This window comes from Podarcis filfolensis, assembly GCF_964270895.1.
Source record: "Podarcis filfolensis genome assembly, chromosome: 4".
NCBI lineage: Eukaryota > Metazoa > Chordata > Lepidosauria > Squamata > Lacertidae > Podarcis > Podarcis filfolensis.
In genome coordinates this window covers 95,155,052-95,172,945 of record NC_139607.1, presented here as the reverse complement: position 1 = coordinate 95,172,945, position 17,894 = coordinate 95,155,052, and the positions used below count along the sequence as shown (strand labels likewise).

Sequence of the window (17,894 nt, the reverse complement as noted above, 5' to 3'; positions counted from 1 at the left end):
GTGTCCGACTCTTCGTGACCCCATGGACCAGAGCACGCCAGGCCCTCCTGTCTTCCACTGCCTCCTGCAGTTTGGTCAAACTCATGTTCATAGCTTCGAGAACACTGTCCCACCATCTCGTCCTCTGTCGTCCCCTTCTCCTTGTGCCCTCCATCTTTCCCAACATCAGGGTCTTTTCCAGGGAGTCTTCTCTTCTCATGAGGTGGCCAAAGTATTGGAGCCTCAGCTTCAGGATCTGTCCTTCCAGGGAGCACTCAGGGCTGATTTCCTTAAGGATGGATAGGTTTGATCTTCTTGCAGTCCATGGGACTCTCAAGAGTCCCCTCCAGCACCATAATTCAAAAGCATAAAAAAGCATTCTTAAAAAAGCATTCTAAAGACAGTTAAAAGCAGTTTCTACGATGATGATTTCAGAGCTGCCAGGGGACAGTATTATTAAATTATTAAATCCCTCCTGGAAGCCCATGATGGGGGAGACTGACGCAACCCACCGGGGTTACACAAACGGAGGGCTGCCACTGAAAAGTGTGGGAATGTTGAGGAAAGTAGGAGAGGATATATTGATTCAGTATTACCCCTCCTCACTCACGCTAGTGAGTAAGCAGCAGAGCACATTGTGCATTGCGCATTGCTGGAAGCAAGTTGATGGATTCGTTAGAATCATTTAAGTTAAGCAATCCAGTCTGGCTTGTTCCTGGTAAGTTTCCCCTTTTATTTCATAATAATAATAATAATAATAATAATAATAATAATAATAATTTATTTATACCCCGCCCTCCCCAGCCACAGTCAGGCTCAGGGCAGCTAATATCAGTAAAATTACAATTTTAAAAAAGCCAAAAACCAATTTAAAATACAGGTATAATAACACGACAATCTTGATTGAAAGTAAGAGTAACGTTTACTTACTTTCAGTCCACAGTAGTATTCCAAAGGCAGGCTTTATCTTTACATTTGTAGAGAAAAGAAGTCTGAGCCAAGCCTCAGACTTTCCACCTTATGGCTTCCATCCTCTGTAAGGATGAGCCATGTGTTGCTGGCTAAGAGCCAGCAGAGAGCAAAAGAGCAAAAAAGGCAAAAAGGGGAAGACGACTGCGTGACTGGCCCTTTTATAGGGTCTGCTGGGGTCCCGCCCATCTACCTGGTCACAGACAGAGTGAGGATGCTCCAGAGCAGGTATGACAGGAAGTCCTCCTGGCTAGAGCAACATCCCCCTGCGTGTCCACTCTAGGAAACAGGAAATGTTCTATTTGACTGCTACAGTGATGATACATCCCCAAAAAGGCCCTGCCACGGGCCAACCTTTTAAAAAAAGTGTCCCCATTTAAGATGGAATGTGCATATTCCATAGACCAATAGGCCCATTCAGCGCTTTACACGATCGTGGAAATCCATACAACAGGCTTGCACGGTAGGCTAAAATTGGCTCAGTGTAGTAGTAGTAGTAGTAGTAGTAGTAGTAGTAATAATAATAATAATAATAATAATAATAATAATTTATTTATACCCCGCCCTTCCCGGTTCAGGAAACCGTGCTCAGGGCGGCTAACAACAAATTTAAAACACTTAATTGATGTTACAAAGAAACCAGCATAAAATACGGTATAAAGCCTAAATAACAATAAAATCAAAAATCAATTTAGGGGAAAAATCCATCCAATAAACATTAGATGATCACCAGGGCTAGCTGGCTAAATTAGTTCCACTTGGGCCAGCGAGGAGACCAGGGGAGAATTAGCTGTGGGATCCCAGAATCTTCATAAAAAGGGGAGAGGGAGGGAAGGAAGGGGAAGAAAAGATCAGGCCAGGTTCAAATTGAAAGTGTAGAATCTAACGGGTGAGGACGCTGCTCCCAGAGAGCCACAGAATCGTAGAGTTGGAAGGGGCACCAAAGGCCATCTATTCCAACCCCCTGCAATGCAGAAATCTCAGCTGAAGCATCTATGACAGATGGCCAGCCGACCTCTGCTTACAGATATGGGCCTGCCTTTGGGGAAGCAGCCGGGGTGGTGGCCATGGGCTGAGAGCACATGGCTGGGGTGGGAGAGTGAGAGAGCCTTCCTCTCTCCCCATACCCTAACACAATGGACCCCCATCATCCAGCCCGAGCACTGAGGTCCAGCGCCGAGGGCCTTCTGGCGGTTCCCTCGCTGCGAGAAGTGAGGTTACAGGGAACCAGGCAGAGGGCCTTCTCGGTAGTGGCGCCCGCCCTGTGGAACGCCCTCCCTTCAGATTTGAAGGAAATAAGCAGCTATCTTATCTTTAAAAGACATCTGAAGGCAGCCCTGTTTAGGGAAGTTTTTAATATTTAATGCTGTATTGTTTTTAACACTCGATTGGGAGCCGCCCAGAGTGACTGGGAAAACCCAGCCAGATGGGTGGGACATAAATAATAAATTATTATTAGGGACGCAGGTGGCGCTGGGGGTTAAACCACAGAGCCTAGGACTTGCCGATCAGAAGGTTGGTGGTTCAAATCCCTGCAACGGGGTGAGCTCCTGTTGCTCGGTCCCTGCTCCTGCCAACCTAGCAGTTCGAAAGCACGTCAAAGTGCAAGTAGATCAATAGGTACCGCTCCGGTGGGAAGGTAAGCGGTGTTTCCATGCACTGCTCTGGTTCGCCAGAAGCGGCTTAGTCATGCTGGCCACATGACCTGGAAGCTGTACGCCGGCTCCCTCAGCCAATAAAGCAACATGAGCGCCACAATCCCAGAGTTGGCCATGACTGGACCTAGTGGTCAGGAGTCCCTTTACCTTTACCTTATTATATTATTATTATCTTGTATGTGTGAGAAACAACCCCATGCTCTTCCACTGCTAACTCCTGTCTCTGCTTAGAATTTAAATTTGCATTTGGGGGGGGTGGAGGAGGAGAAGAGGGAGCCACATCTTGGTGTGACCACAGGCATCTGAGCACTCCAGCCTCGGCGCAGCGCATTAACTTTTCATTAAGTGCATGAAACACTGTCCTGGATATCTGTCTCTTCGTAGGAGGTTCACCCTGAAGCAGCAATGAATTTTTCATCAGATTAGCAACCCTAGGCTCCTTGATGGTTCTTACTAAATCGCTCCCACACCCCGCAAGACCCATACGCTCCGACCTTCTTAAGCAATGAGTCCCAATAGACAACTCGTTTGCATCACATTTGTGGGGGCAGCTGTCTAGCTGTGTCTCTCAAAGGAGTGGAGCTGTCCAGAAGGACGTTGTATTGAGGGGTAAATCTATAGGGCGCTGTTGCATCAGCAGCTGCCAAGCATCAAATGTTGGAGGCATCGCAATGGCAGCAAATCAGCTTTTGGACTAAGTTTAAGGAGCTGTTTTTGGTGAACACAGCCCTACACAGCCTGGGGACCTGTGTCACTGGACACGGGTGGCGCTGTGGTCTAAACCACTGAGCCTCTTGGGCTTGCTGATCAGAAGGCCGGTGGTTCGAATCCCTGTGACAAGGTGAGCTCCCATTGTTCTGTCCTAGCTCCTGCCAACCTAGCTGTTCGAAAGCACACCAGTGCAAGTAGATAAATAGGTACCGCTCCAGCGGGAAGGTAAACAGCGTTTCCATGTGCTCTGGTTTCTGTCATGGTGTCTCGTTGCGCCAGAAGCGGTTTAGTCCTGCTGGCCATATGACCTGGAAAGCTGTCTGTGGACAAACACCGGCTCCCTCAGCCTGAAAGAAAGATGAGCGCCGCAACCCCATAGTTGCCTTTGACTGGAGTTAACCATCCAGGTTTTTACCTACCTACCTTACCTTTACACAGCCTCAGACCGGGGTATCTAAAAGGTTGACTCGGCCCTTATTTACCCAACCGACCACTGTGCTCTGCAAGCAAAGGATTCCAGCGGAGACCATCTTATCATGAAGCCTATTCAGCACAGTATAGGAGCTGGGCACCTGTCCTTTGGAACTCCCCTCCCCATGCATATTAGTGAGGCACTGGCTCTGTTGTCTTTTTTGGTGTTTGCTGAAGGCCTTCCTTTTCCAACCGAAATTTGTAATTTACCAAGCAAAAAAAGGTTCAGTCAAGTCTAATATCTGCATAAATCCTATTCCCAGTAGAAAAAAGACAGTCACGGAACCGAAAAATTGCACAAAACAAATGAAATACCGAGAAAATCCCTGGAACGAGAAGTAATCAACTAGAAATATTATCTTATGGAAATAAACTAAATAGTAAAAATCAAAAAGTTTAAGGAAAAAATTAGAAAAACCTCAAATTGAACAAAGCCTTAACGGGATGCCGGCTACAAACCTCGTTTCACTGAACTATTCAGTTTCCTCAGAAGGAAATAGAAAAATCATAAACCTTAAATGACCAAAAATTCAAAAAAAGGGGGTAGAACTCCCAAAAAATTCTGAAGTATTATAATCCTAGCTCGACCTAGGTGAAGCAAAGCGCAGTAATAAAGGATTGAGGACTCAAAGGTACCGTTTCTAATACTGAATTTACAAAAAAGGTTTGGAAAACTAAATGGCAAGTTTTAGACAAAGCCCAGCTTAAAAGAAGCAAAGCACAGTTGAGGACTCAGCTGTGAAAATTCTAGTGTTGCCTTTACAAAAAGTTTTAAAAAACCAAAATGGCACAAATTCAAAGAAAAGAATACAAGATAAGCTGTTTTAGATTTTAAACAAACTCAAGAGTGGATGGGACATTGAGCTAAGATGCCATCTCCATGTCCCCTGATTCTTTGCCCGCTTCCGATCCTGGCAGTTGGCAGGTCATGCCAGTCAAACTCATGCCCCAAATGAGGTTGATGGGGCAGGTTACAATCCCAATGGTGTCATAGATGCCTTGTACCGTATGTTTCAGTTTGTGGTTTATGCCTCTTAGTTTGTGGTTTATGCCGTGGGACAGCATAGGGCATCCTTTTCCTCTTCCTCTTCCCTCCTCCTCCTCCTTTCCTCAGATGTCTTTGACTTTGACAAAGAGTTTTGTGATCTGCTGATAACAGACAACATGTTTTCCCCTCTGCCTCTGCTTCTTCAAATTTTAGACCAACTGCGGCGGGAGGGTAAGTCTAACTAGCCAAAATGCTGAGCCATCCCATTTTCACACACGCCAAACAAAAAAGCCTTGTCATCTCATTGTGACCTGCTTGGTCCTTCATTGATACTCAGCACTGTGGAGTTCTTCCATCTGTCTGCATTTGCTTCATAAACTCATTTGTTTAAACCTCATCCTCCATTGGCTTGCTATGCGGCTGTGCGGCTTTGCTAACAACAAGGAACTGGCAGCAAACAGTCTAAACAAGGGAGAAGACCGGTATTGGGAGTTATAGTGATTTGTTTCTTAATATTCACGATTTGGTGAAACGAGCATCACCAAAAGCTTTGCCTAACTGCCTGTGCATGACACCATTTTTTGCATGTACAGAAACCATGTCACTGAGTAATGATGTGATTTTGTTGTTTTGTTCCTTCTGCTAGCCATAGAAAATTTGAGGGGCCTCTGCTCCCCACTAATGTGATCATATCATGTGTCTCAGCGAGGAATTTCACCTCCAGCATCTATAGTGATTAGACAATGCCTTCCTGCAAAGTCATTGTGGAGTCCAGTATACTCAAAATAGCAATTTTCTGTTGAATCCATCTCAATTTTAAGTCTCAAGGAACATTTTGTATGGATTCCAAAGCAATTTTCCATTGTTTAGCTTGTAGAACATATTCTAATTCCCCGGACTATTTAAGTCCTTGAACTTCTATTTACCTGCTCCCAATAAACATTTATAAACAATAGCAACAGGTTTGGTTTTCTGTGAAGATCCATATATTCCTTCCAGTAATTTAGGGCACACAGAGGCAACCAAAGAATGTGTATGAAAAAGTAGACATTCGTTAGAGTATACCACTGAATAAATTAAGAATATTAGAAGAAAGCGTGCATAAAACTGCATATTATCAACGACAGTAAGACATAAAATGCATTTTATTAGGGAAAGTTGCTTGCAAAAGTGTGTGTGTTTTAATGCCAAATCACATACATAAATATGCAGGCACATGAGGGATTTTTTAAAAAAATGCAAACTAACTGCTGCAGAAATCTAGGGATTTCATCTAACGGCTGAAAAACCGAGAAGCAGAGAGAAACTGAAATTGACCGATTCATCCGCCCCTATCCAATGCAGGTGTTCTTACGTTTTTATCCTTGTGTGAGCAAGTCTTTCCTCTTTCCAGACCTACACTGGCTCAATATTGGTGGCTGTGAACCCTTACCAGCTGCTTCCGATCTACTCGCCGGAACAGATCCGCCTCTACACCAACAAAAAAATTGGAGAGATGCCCCCGCACATTTTCGCCATCGCAGACAACTGCTACTTTAACATGCAGAGGAACAACAAAGATCAGTGTTGCATCATAAGGTGGGTGGATGGATTTCACAGGTACGTGGCTGTCAAAGGCTCCATCTCTTTGCTTTGAAGGAGCTGTGGCTTCTTAATAACTCAGGAGTTTGAGCCGCTGATCCACTTTACCTAGGACTGACGCCCAGGCCAAGAGTCTTTCCCCCCCAGATTTGCTAGAGGAGAAACTTACTGGCGATTTTGTCAACAGACTCTTGGTTCTGGCAAAAGCAAGGAGCTTGTTTCGGGAGAAAATTCCCTTTGGGGGTCCAGTCTGAAGGCTCACACTAAATTGCCCCGTGGCTCCTAGAAGCTGTCTTTCACATCGCCCTGAGTCTGGGACATAGCTGTCAAATTTTCCCTTTTCTTGTGAGGAATCCTATTTGGAATAAGGGAATTTCCCTTTAAAAAAGGGAAACGTTGACAGCTATGGTCTGGGACAGGGCCGGATTTAGGTTTGATGAGGCCCTAAGCTACTCAAGGTAATGGGGCCCTTTAAATGTCCAGCTGTCCTTTGCCAACAACAAATTGTCACTGCTTTTTGTGTTGAATATATGCTACATGGTAATTTATGGACCTAATAGGTCTCTCAAGCCATTTGCACATGTTGCCATGCAAGCAGTCCATGCAGAATATAGGCACCCTATATATATAAAGGAGCGAAACAGTGATATTTTAGGGAGCAGGCTAGCAGGCGGGGCCCATGACGTACATCATAGGAGCCTACACAACACAAAACACTCTTGCTGTGTGTAGGTTTTATTTTATTTGTTCTTTATCTTATATTTTGGAAATGTAAGGTAAAGGTAAAGGGACCCCTGATCATTAGGTCCAGTCGTGGACGCCTCTGGGGTTGCGGTGCTCATCTCACTTTATTGGCCGAGGGAGCCAGTGTACAGCTTCCGGGTCATGTGGCCAGCATGAGTAAGCCACTTCTGGCGAACCAGAGCAGCGCACGGAAATGCCGTTTACCTTCCCGCCAGAGCGGTACCTATTTATCTACTTGCACTTTGACATGCTTTCGAACTGCTAGGTTGGCAGGAGCAGGGACCGAGCAACGGGAGCTCACCCTGTCGTGGGGATTCGAACCGCCGTCCTTCTGATCGGCAAGCCCTAGGTTCTGTGGTTTAACCCACAGCGCCACCCATGTCCCACTTTGGAAATGTACATCCAGGTTTTTTTCCCTTTAATTTTTTTGGGGGCCCCCAAGAGAGTGGGGCCTTAAGCTATAGCTTGTTTAGCTTCTACGTAAATCTGGCACTGCTCTGGGATCGTGGAGAACCACAGAAGTGAGGAAATTGGAGGCACAGAAGCTTTGCTGTCCTTCGTCTTGATGAGATTTGGCCGTATGGTTACACCCAATTTTGTTGTTGTTTTTGTCGCAGCGGTGAGTCGGGCGCAGGGAAGACAGAAAGCACCAAACTGATTTTGCAGTTCCTGGCTGCGATCAGCGGGCAGCACTCTTGGATCGAACAGCAAGTTCTGGAAGCCAATCCCATCCTAGAAGGCAAGTTTGTAAATGTGGAGAGGGATGCTTCTTTGTAATGTACTGTTGACACCCCAATCACTGGGCGCTGCAAGATTCCAGGGGTTCCAGACGCTTGCCCAGGGTTCAGTTTCTATGGAATGAGGGGCATTGGAGACTGTGGTATATTTAGGATATTTGTTGTTGTTGTTTAGTTGTTTAGTTATGTCCGACTCTTCATGACCCCCTGGACCAGAGCACGCCAGGCACTCCTGTCTTCCACTGCCTCCCGTAGTTTGGTCAAACTCATGCTGGTAGCTTCAAGAACACTATCCAACCATCTCGTCCTCTGCCGTCCCCTTCTCCTTGTGCCCTCCATCTTTCCCAACATCAGGGTCTTTTCCAGGGGGTCTTCTCTTCTCATGAGGTGGCCAAAGTATTGGAGCCTCAGCTTCAGGATCTGCCCTTCCAGGGAGCACTCAGGGCTGATTCCCTTAAGAATGGATAGGTTTGATCTTCTTGCAGTCCATGGGACTCTCAAGAGTCTCCTCCAGCACCATAATTCAAAAGCATCAATTCTTCAGCAATCAGCCTTCTTTATGCTCCAGCTCTCATTTCCATACATCACTACTGGGAAAACCATAGCTTTAACTATACGGACCTTTGTCGGCAAGGTGATATATTTAGGATTATTATATTTAGGATACAGGGTTTATTGATACAACCTGAGCCTACGATGGAGGGGCTCACAGCATTGTCACCCCCGTGAGGGCCTTGCGTGTCCCATTGCCGCAGCCTTGGCTTCAAACAGAAATCAGGCATGGCTCTCTCTGTCTCCCAGCTTCCCAGCCTACTGCCTGGTTCTAGCTTCTAGCTGAGACCTCCAGCTCTGACTTTTGTCTTTCTATCTACCGCGCAGTTGAGGGAGGAGGCCCCAGCCCATTTCTCCTCTGGCACAGAGCCATTTCCTTTGTTACCTTAACAGCCCATACTTAGCGGCTTATTATGACCATTGTCTCGTTGATTCAACAATTGAATCCCTTCTGGGTGCAGGAATTGGAAAGGTCTCAGGCATCCAGCCTATGCGCACCCCTAAACTCGCAACAGTACTAAGGTTTATTCAGCTGGGCAGCAAACCTACTAAAAACCGATTATGAAAAAGTTGGAGAGAACTCTTGCGGACGCTACTGTTTTCCCCCCTTTGTTTTTGTCTCCCATAGCTTTTGGGAATGCAAAGACGATTCGCAATGACAACTCCAGCCGATTTGGTAAATACATCGACATCCATTTCAATAAACGGGGTGCTATCGAAGGAGCGAAGATTGAGCAGTACCTGCTGGAGAAGTCTCGTGTTTGCCGACAGGTGAGGGTCTTTGGGTGGCAGAGGTTTAGGTGTTGGTCTTCCACATGTATGACTCGCCCTTTGTCGTTCAGAAGCTTTCATTGGGTTCAGGATGGAACCCAAAGCATGATGTCACCCCCGGCTGTTTAGGCCCAGACGACTATCTTACATAACGCCTAGCAAGGCAAGCTTATGCTCATCACATCTGGAAATATAGTCATCTCAGGAACGTAGGAAAGAGTGGGATATGTTTAGCCAGGTAAAAGTTAAAGGTAAAGGACCCCTGGATGGTTAAGTCCAGTCAAAGGTGACTATGGGGTTGCAGAGCTCATCTCGCTTTCAGGCCGAGGGAGCCGGTGTTTGTCCACAGACAGCTTTCCAGGTCGGGTGACCAGCAGGACTAAACCACTTCTGGCTCAACAGGACACCGTGATGGAAACCAGAGCAGCACATGGAAACGCCATTTACCTTCCCACCGGAGTGGTACCTATTTATCTACTTGCACTGGTGTGCTTTTGAACTGCTAGGTTGGCAGGAGCTGGGACAGACAAATGGGAGCTCACCCCGTCACGGGGATTCGAACCACCGGCCTTCTGATCAGCAAGCCCAAGAGGCTCAGTGGTTTAGACCACAGCGCCACCTGTGTCCCTGTTTAGCCAAGACGCAAGACTATCAAGGGGAGGGGAGGCGGGATTAAGGAAAGCCAGTGTTGGATCATGGTTAGAGGGGGTCAGACTAGGACCTGGGAGACTAGGAAAGTTTGGTGCTAGGCCCACTCGCAGGGTCATTGTGACGGTAGATAGAATCTGACTTGGTTAAATAATTTTATTAATTTTCAGTTGCAAAAATCCAATATGTGCCATATTATATTAACACCAAATAGCAATAGCAATTCAAATACAAATCAATTACATAGCTGAATATACATAAAAAATTGTCCAGCAGCACCTTAGAGACCAACTAAGTTTGTTCTGGGTATAAGCTTTCGTGTGCATGCACACTTCTTCAGATACCACAAAAGATACCTTCTTTAAATTCACATGAAAGCCAGAACAAACTTAGTTGGTCTCTAAGGGGCTACTAGACAATATTTTTATTTAATTTGACTGCGTCAGACCAACACGGCTACCTACCTGAATAGTTGATTATAAATTTTGTGTGACTTCCCACGTGCTGTTCTTCAAGGTCCGATTCCCTTTAATTCTGCCTCCAGACTATTGCTCAAACCAAATACAACCCACTCTTGATAAAATCCCTTATATCACAGCTACAATGACTTACTGTAACTTCGATTCGTATTAACACGTATAATAATTTGTAAATTCGCAAGTGAATTGGAACTCAAGGCTGATGTGGCCTGTTTAATTATTATTTGCTGATGTTGGCCTTTACCGTTTACTATTAGATACTGATGGATTGTTGAATGTTGCTTTGTTTGAGAGAAGTTGTTTATTTTAAAGTTATTGTGACTTTTATATTGGGTCAGATTGTTACTATTAATGTTTGATGTTTTATTATGTTTTTGTGTCTTGGAAGCTGCCCAGAGTGGCTTAGGCAACCCAGCCAGATGGGCAGGGTAGAAATGAATTATTATTATTATTATTATTATTATTATTATTATTATTATTAAGCTTTGCTTCTCCCTCTGTTTCGATTTCAGGCCCAGGATGAGAGAAATTACCACGTCTTTTACTGCATGCTGAAAGGAATGACGCCAGAACAGAAGAAGCTGCTTGGACTTAGGAAAGCAGGAGACTACAACTACCTCTCGATGGTGAGGGCAAAGCCATTTTTAAAAAATTAAGGGGGATGAGTTTTCACTGGTATCTGAGGCCCAGTTTAGACTGAGGTGGTAAGCCTCTGTCCGTAGACTGTGCCATTTGCGTGTCGAGGTCTCCAGGGCCACCCCAATAACTCACACAGCACACCAATATTTTTGTTTAAGGTTTTTGGCATAATTTTGGTCACAACTTTATTAAAATACAAACATGTGAGTGGTTGCTTAGGCATTGGTTGCAACTAGCTGCCCCCACCATGGGGGACAGTCTGACATTCCGCACGCCTGCGAAAGTCAGAAAAGGAGAATACACTTGGGGGTAACGACGGAGCAGGGAACCTGCCCTCACCCCAAATGCAACCAGGAGCTCATTGCTATGGCCCGAGCCCCCTTGACAGGGTGGACAAGCAATAGTTTGCCCCCGGTTCCTTTAACGGAATCCCTTGCAGCAGCAGCATTAGAGGGGCAGGCACAGCCAATCCATGCCCCTCAACCACCCAAACCATAAACCAATGCCTAACTGCAACCTTATAAGTTGTGACGATTTGCTACGCAGTAGGCAAAAACCAAATGGCCCCAGCCAATCAGCCAGATGAACAAAATTCCTGTCGGGCCCCTGCCCCAAGAGCAGATGACCCCATGACAGGCATAGCAAGGTCAAAGCGAACAACCCTAATTCGGGGGGGGGGGACGGGCAATCTGATGCACGGGCGAAAACAGGAAGCCCTAGCCCCGTGCAAGGAGTTTTAGCATTTCTGGCTGTCAATCAACAAATGGCAACATTAACTTCTTCCCAACGACAAGGGAAGCCCAATCGCATCAGTGGCCAACGGTCAATTAGCCCGCCCCACAACTTTGGAGTGTCCTGGTGGCCCCCACCGCAACACGTGCTCTCCATGAAGGAGAACACGCTTTCACACTGCGGTCAGGAGCTCACACAATGGAAAACTCCTCCATACCAAGAAAGCAAAATACCTGCACTTAGAAACCTAGCATGTCAGGGAGCGGAGGCTAGGCAAGATTGCTTCTTCCTGGCATGCCGTTCTAGATCTCTACATGCAGGGAACTTCCTGTGGTTACTCTGTGCATGCTCAGAAGCGCACCCAGCATTGTGACGTTTGCCAAAGATTTTCTCCTCCCCAAAAACATCTCCAAAATAAGTCCTCTTTATGTTTCTGCTGTTTTAAGATTCTCCTTGGTTTTTTAGTGGTTCTTTGGCTCCACTCTGACAGGTGTTATTGTTATGTACTGAAGTTCTCACCCTGGGCCAGCAGGGGGATACTGTAGATAGTTCAGGTCCACATATGCAAATAAGGGATCAAAAGTGACGTTCAGTGATTGGATAGTTACAGAAAATGGTTACTGTTGCGTTCTAGTGGAGCTCTATATAAGCAGGCTGGCTGAACCCTTCAGTTCAGTTCTGTTCTGGCCTGGGAATAAACAAGAGCTGTGTCGTCTGATATGTTCACCCACAACTTAACAGTTATAACCCCTCCAGATAGCACTAACATGCTTATAATGGGGAAGCCTTGCAGAACAACCAGTAAGGCCTAAGAAATCCACCGATAATGTGCTATTATTGCAGCAAGAACTTGTTAGAGAAATTCCAGCTGCATTAAACCCCTAGTAGCCCTTGGTCATGAGTTGCTGTTTATTTGGTGGTTCCCACTTGCTGTTTTTAGTTGCCATGCTTTACTTTTTCATATTGTCGCCTCTTTGAAGGGCCTTGAAATCTACTCGGAGTCGAGTGTGGATTTCATGCTCTTTATTCAGCTCATAGTAGTGAGGAATGGAAGTTCCCCCGAAATGTCTGCTTTATATACATTAGTTACACAATGGGCCCCACGTGATTGGCTAATTCCGGGATTCTTCTGTAGGCCAATCAGGTTGCGGATTCACTTCCACCTGGAGTTGGATTGGGTGGCTCCTGCGGACCACTCAGACCGCTGCATTCTGGATCCTATTGTTCTAGGACCACCCAGACTGCTGCATTCTGGATCCTATTGTTCTAGGACCAATCAGACTGCTGCATTCTGAATCCTATTGTTCTAGGACCAATCAGACTGCTGCATTTTGGATCCTATTCAACTCAGTACATAGCAGGCCTTCAAGATGTGATGCACTTATTTTTGTCCTTGCAAAATAATAATAATGAGCCGATTAAGCCCTGGGCTACAGATGTCCAAAATTGTGTGCCACCAGGCACAAGTACTTCTGCTCCTTGTCGATGGCTTATTAAACCATCTCATCCTCACCAGGGTAACTGCATTACCTGCGACGGCCGAGATGACAGCAAAGAATACTCAAACATCCGAGCGGCAATGAAAGTCCTCATGTTCACCGACACGGAGAACTGGGAGATCTCCAAGCTCCTGGCCGCCATCTTGCATATGGGGAACTTGCGGTATGAAGGTAGTATCCCCGGCAAAGAGTTGGATAACGGCGGCAAATGGGATTTCCCCAGAGAGACGGTTAAATTTAATATTGTTGCAGCTGGCCAGTTGCCAAAACTTTTGTCAGGCTACTTGTGTGACAGTGAATACCTGGTGGGTCTTTTCTCCCATGCTAGGGCATGAATGCCATTTCCCCTACCTATGCTCTCCATGTAATAATAATAATAATAATAATAATAATAATAATAATAATAATAATTTATTTATACCCCACCCATCTGGCTGGGCCTCCCCAGCCACTCTGGGCGGCTTCCATAGAAACCAAAAATACAGTAAAATATCACACGTTAAAAACTTCCCTGAACAGGGCTGCCTTAAGATGTCTTCTGAATGTCAGGTAGTTGTTTATCGCTTTGACATCTGCTGGAAGGGCGTTCCACAGGGCGGGCGCCACTACCGAGAAGGCCCTCTGCCTGGTTCCCTGTAGCTTTGCTTCTCGCAATGAGGGAACCGCCAGAAGGCCCTCGGCGCTGGACCTCAGCGTCCGGGCAGAATGATGGGGGTGGAGACGCTCCTTCAGGTATCCTGGACCGAGGCCGTTTAGGGCTTTAAAGGTCAGCACCAACACTTTGAATTGTGCTCGGAAACGTGCTGGGAGCCAATGTAGGTCTTTCAAGACCGGTGTTATATGGTCTCGGTGGCCGCCCCCATTCACCAGTCTAGCTGCCGCATTCTGGATTAGTTGTAGTTTCCGAGTTAGTTGTAGTTTCCGTTAGTTGTATATTCACAAATGAACTGAATATTGCAAAATGACACAGACCCTCAATGATCTCTGCTCTAAAGGAACCTTAAATCTAAGTAGGACCACCCTTGGAGCTTCTCACTGCTTGGAGACCGCATGGCAATATTTGTGTGATGCATCATGGAGGCTGGTGTGTGTGAAATGATGATCGCCTAGACCAGGCACCCCCAAACTCGGCCCTCCAGATGTTTTGGGACTACAACTCCCATCATCCCTGACCGCTGGTCCTGTTAGCTAGGGATGATGGGAGCTGTAGTCCCAAAACATCTGGAGGGCCAAGTTTGGGGGTGCCTGGCCTAGACAGTACTCGGTGCGAATTCTGTATGCAGAAGGTGTGAGGAATGCCTATGAGGCAAAGTGAGCCTTGGTGATTGGTGGGGTGGCCTAGCTTTAGGAACCAAGTGTGCTGTTTTGAGGTCGTCCGTAACCTTTGGCTTAGTTCTTGGTGAGGTGATAAGTCCATGCAGGGGTGAGGGGAAGGCTCCACAACATACATTCACACTGTGGGAATGTCGTGGATAGTAGGAGAGGATATATTGATTCAATATTATCCTTCCTCACTCACGCTAGTGAGCAAGTAGCAGAGCACATTCCCTTGCGCATCGCTGGAAACAAGTTGATGGATTCGTTAGAACATGGGTAGGCAAATGAAGGCTCGGGGGCCAGATCCGGCCCAATCGACTTTTAAATCCGGCTGCGGACAGTCCAGGAATCGGCGTGTTTTTACATGAGTAGAATGTGTCCTTTTATTTAAAATGCATCTCTGGGTTATTTGTGGGACATAGAAAATCATTCATTATTATTTTTTTCAAAATATAGTCTGGCCCCCCACAAGGTCTGAGGGACAGTGGACCGGCCCCCAGCTGAAAAAGTTTGCTGACCCCTGCATTAGAATCATATAAGTTGAGCAATCATATAAGTTGAGCTTGCAGATTTCCTCCTTAGTTCCCTCTTAAAAACAATAATGACACAATAGTCTTGTTTAAAAGCAATGATAAAGCTTACTCACATTCAGTTCACAGTACTGAGCAGGCTTTATCTTGCAGTTACAGGTACATTTGTAGAGAAAATAAGTCTGAGCCAAGCCTCACACTTTCCACCTTACGGCTTCCATCCTCTGTAAGGATGAGCCATGTGTTGCTGGCTAAGAGCCAGCAGAGAGCAAGAGAGCAGAAAAGGCAAAAAGAGGAAGATGGCTGTGTGACTGGCCCTTTTATAGGGTCTGCTAGGGTCCCGCCCATCTACCTGGTCACATGCAGGGGGAGGATGCTCCAGAGCAGGTATGGCAGGAAGTCTGGAGCAGCATTCCCCTGCGTGTCCACTCTAGGAAACAGAAAATGTTGAATTTGACTGCTTCAGTGAACGATACATCCCACATACACAAAAAACACAGCTACAAAGGGCTGTATCCAATGTCTTCTCCCCCACTAGTGTGAGAGCCCTTTCACTAATGAATAGCAGGGTTTAAAGTCTGGTAAACAAAGGAATCCAACAGTTGCGCCAGCAGATTCTTGTTGTGAAACAGCTGATCCTTGCCGTGCAACTCAATGCACAACACTCTTTGGCAAGATGCTTGCCTTTTCCCTTTCGTAACATTCTGCCAGTGAAACAAGTGTGCTGCTAGTTGACTTTAAATGAGTGCTGCATTTGACGCAACCCGTAAGAAGGTGTGCTCCCGTATCAACCGTTTTTGCAACCATCTTATCTCGGTTTAACCCCCACGCAGCTCGGACCTACGACAACTTGGATGCCTGTGAGGTGGTACACTCTGCATCGCTGATCACCGCGGCTTCGTTACTAGAGGTGAGCTGAACATCTCCCTGTTGGGTTATGCAGGCAGGCAACTGCCAACTGCTGGAAAAAAGACCCCCTGGATGCATGCGCCATTTTGTGTTCCTGTCTCCTTTCCTTCTCTTTTGAACATGGCAGCCATGTTGTGCTATGCCCCGCCCACACAGCAACCAGTTTAGATTGTGCAATGGCCCCAAGAGGTCTGGAGAGATAAAATTGGATATGGAAATATGGAAATATCGTGAGAGGCAGGACTGAGATATGGATACGCTTCAAGGTTCAGACTGTGGGAAGCCGTAAAATCAAAATTACAATTTGGAAGACAATTTGATCTTGTTTTTGTTTTTGTTTTTTATTTTTATTGGATTATGATCTGATATGTTCATTGGATGTTTCTTATTGGAAAATTAATAAACGCTTTAACAAAAAAAAAAAAAAGATTGTGCAATGGCCCCACAATAGCCATGTTGTGTTATGCGACACCACCGCTATGAGGCATTTTGTGTCATGGCACGCCTCCCTTCTGATTGGTGCCCTCAACAAATTTTGCAAAATTCCAGACAGGTACCACTGGCCCCAGAAAACCCCAGATGTAGATGCTGTACTTCTGCAGATCTTATGATTCCCCCAGAGTGTGCTGACGAGTCCCTCGTGTTTCTCAGTTGTTCTCTTTTAGCTACAGAGCACCCTGTCCTCGCCACCTCAGTTTGTTGTGTCAGTGTTTGAAAAAGAAAAGGTTCTGACCTTCTTTTTACTCTTTTGCCTAGTCCTCAGACCTTAGTTGGCACAAAAGAGTCTTTGAAAAAGAGTATTCTTGCAGAGTATTGCTGCTTTTATTCTTTAAAAAGTCTTCTTCTCAAACCACGACTCACAGCTTTTACACACACCAAACGCAACCAGCTTTCTACCATCCAACCAACCCACACGAAACACTAACATTGACCACTCTATATACAGGTACAATTTGGTGAAAGGTTGCATGAGTCATTGTAGGCCGCTGACTCAGTTCTTTTAGCATTAAAGAAACAGTGGACAATTTTTAGCCGTGACATGTTGTTGAAGTTGGGGGTGAGGCGATAGGTGCTCAGATCAGAGCTGCAGAGGGCAGTGAATGGCTTTTATTTCCAATGCGTGCAGGTCGACCCTCAGGACCTAATGAACTGTCTCACCAGCCGGACTATCATCACAAGGGGGGAGACTGTCTCCACCCCTCTCAGCATGGAGCAAGCGCTGGATGTCAGGGATGCTTTCGTAAAGGTAAAGTCACTCCCATCTCTCTCTTATTTATTTTCTACAATTTGCACACCGCTTGATTCGGGGGGAGGAGGGGACACGTCAAAGCGGTTTACAAAACACTCAGGTTTGTGAGTTTCCCTGGAGCAGGTTGAAATTATGTAGGGACATTAAAGAATTAAAGGATAAACCTAAATGAATTCTATCATCAGCTTCTGTCTACATGGAATCTAAGGGATGCGGGTGGCGCTGTGGTCTAAACCACTGAGCCTAGGGCTTGCTGATCAGAAGGTCGGCGGTTCGAATCCCCGCAACGGAGTGAGCTCCCATTGCTCTGTTCCAGCTCCTGCCAACCTACCAGTTCGAAAGCACACCAGTGCAAGTAGATAAATAGGTACCACGACGGCGGGAAGGTAAACGGCGTTTCTGTCTGCTCTGGTTTCCCCGACGGTGTCCCGTTGCGCCAGAAGTGGTTTAGTCCTGCTGGCCACATGACCTGGAAAGCTGTCTGTGGACAAACGCTGGCTCCCTTGGCCTGAAAGTGAGATGAGTGCTGCAACCCTATAGTCGCCTTTGACTGGACTTAAGCATCCAGGGGTCCTTTACCTTTTACCTGAAATCTAATGGATGTGAGGCCATAAACTTGTCAACAAAATTCATTGCATAAAAATGGGAGCTGATGACAAGAGTCAATACAAAATTCACAAAAACTGAATGCCAGGTGTAAAAATTCTGCTATGCAGTAACAGAAGTAGATA

General features: G+C 46.1%; 1 protein-coding gene across 1 annotated transcript in view; it reads left to right on the top strand.

Annotated features, from left to right (window-relative positions):
- The window catches only part of MYO7A (myosin VIIA), a 159,473-nt gene that overhangs the window by 52,296 nt on the left and 89,283 nt on the right, over window positions 1–17,894 (top strand). Inside the window, exons 5-12 of the mRNA XM_083609483.1 lie at window positions 4,990–5,007; window positions 6,170–6,354; window positions 7,719–7,840; window positions 9,019–9,161; window positions 10,801–10,914; window positions 13,176–13,329; window positions 15,839–15,915; window positions 17,041–17,160. Of these exons, the coding sequence (XP_083465609.1) occupies window positions 4,990–5,007; window positions 6,170–6,354; window positions 7,719–7,840; window positions 9,019–9,161; window positions 10,801–10,914; window positions 13,176–13,329; window positions 15,839–15,915; window positions 17,041–17,160 (933 nt within the window). The remainder of the gene's footprint in view (window positions 1–4,989; window positions 5,008–6,169; window positions 6,355–7,718; window positions 7,841–9,018; window positions 9,162–10,800; window positions 10,915–13,175; window positions 13,330–15,838; window positions 15,916–17,040; window positions 17,161–17,894) is intronic.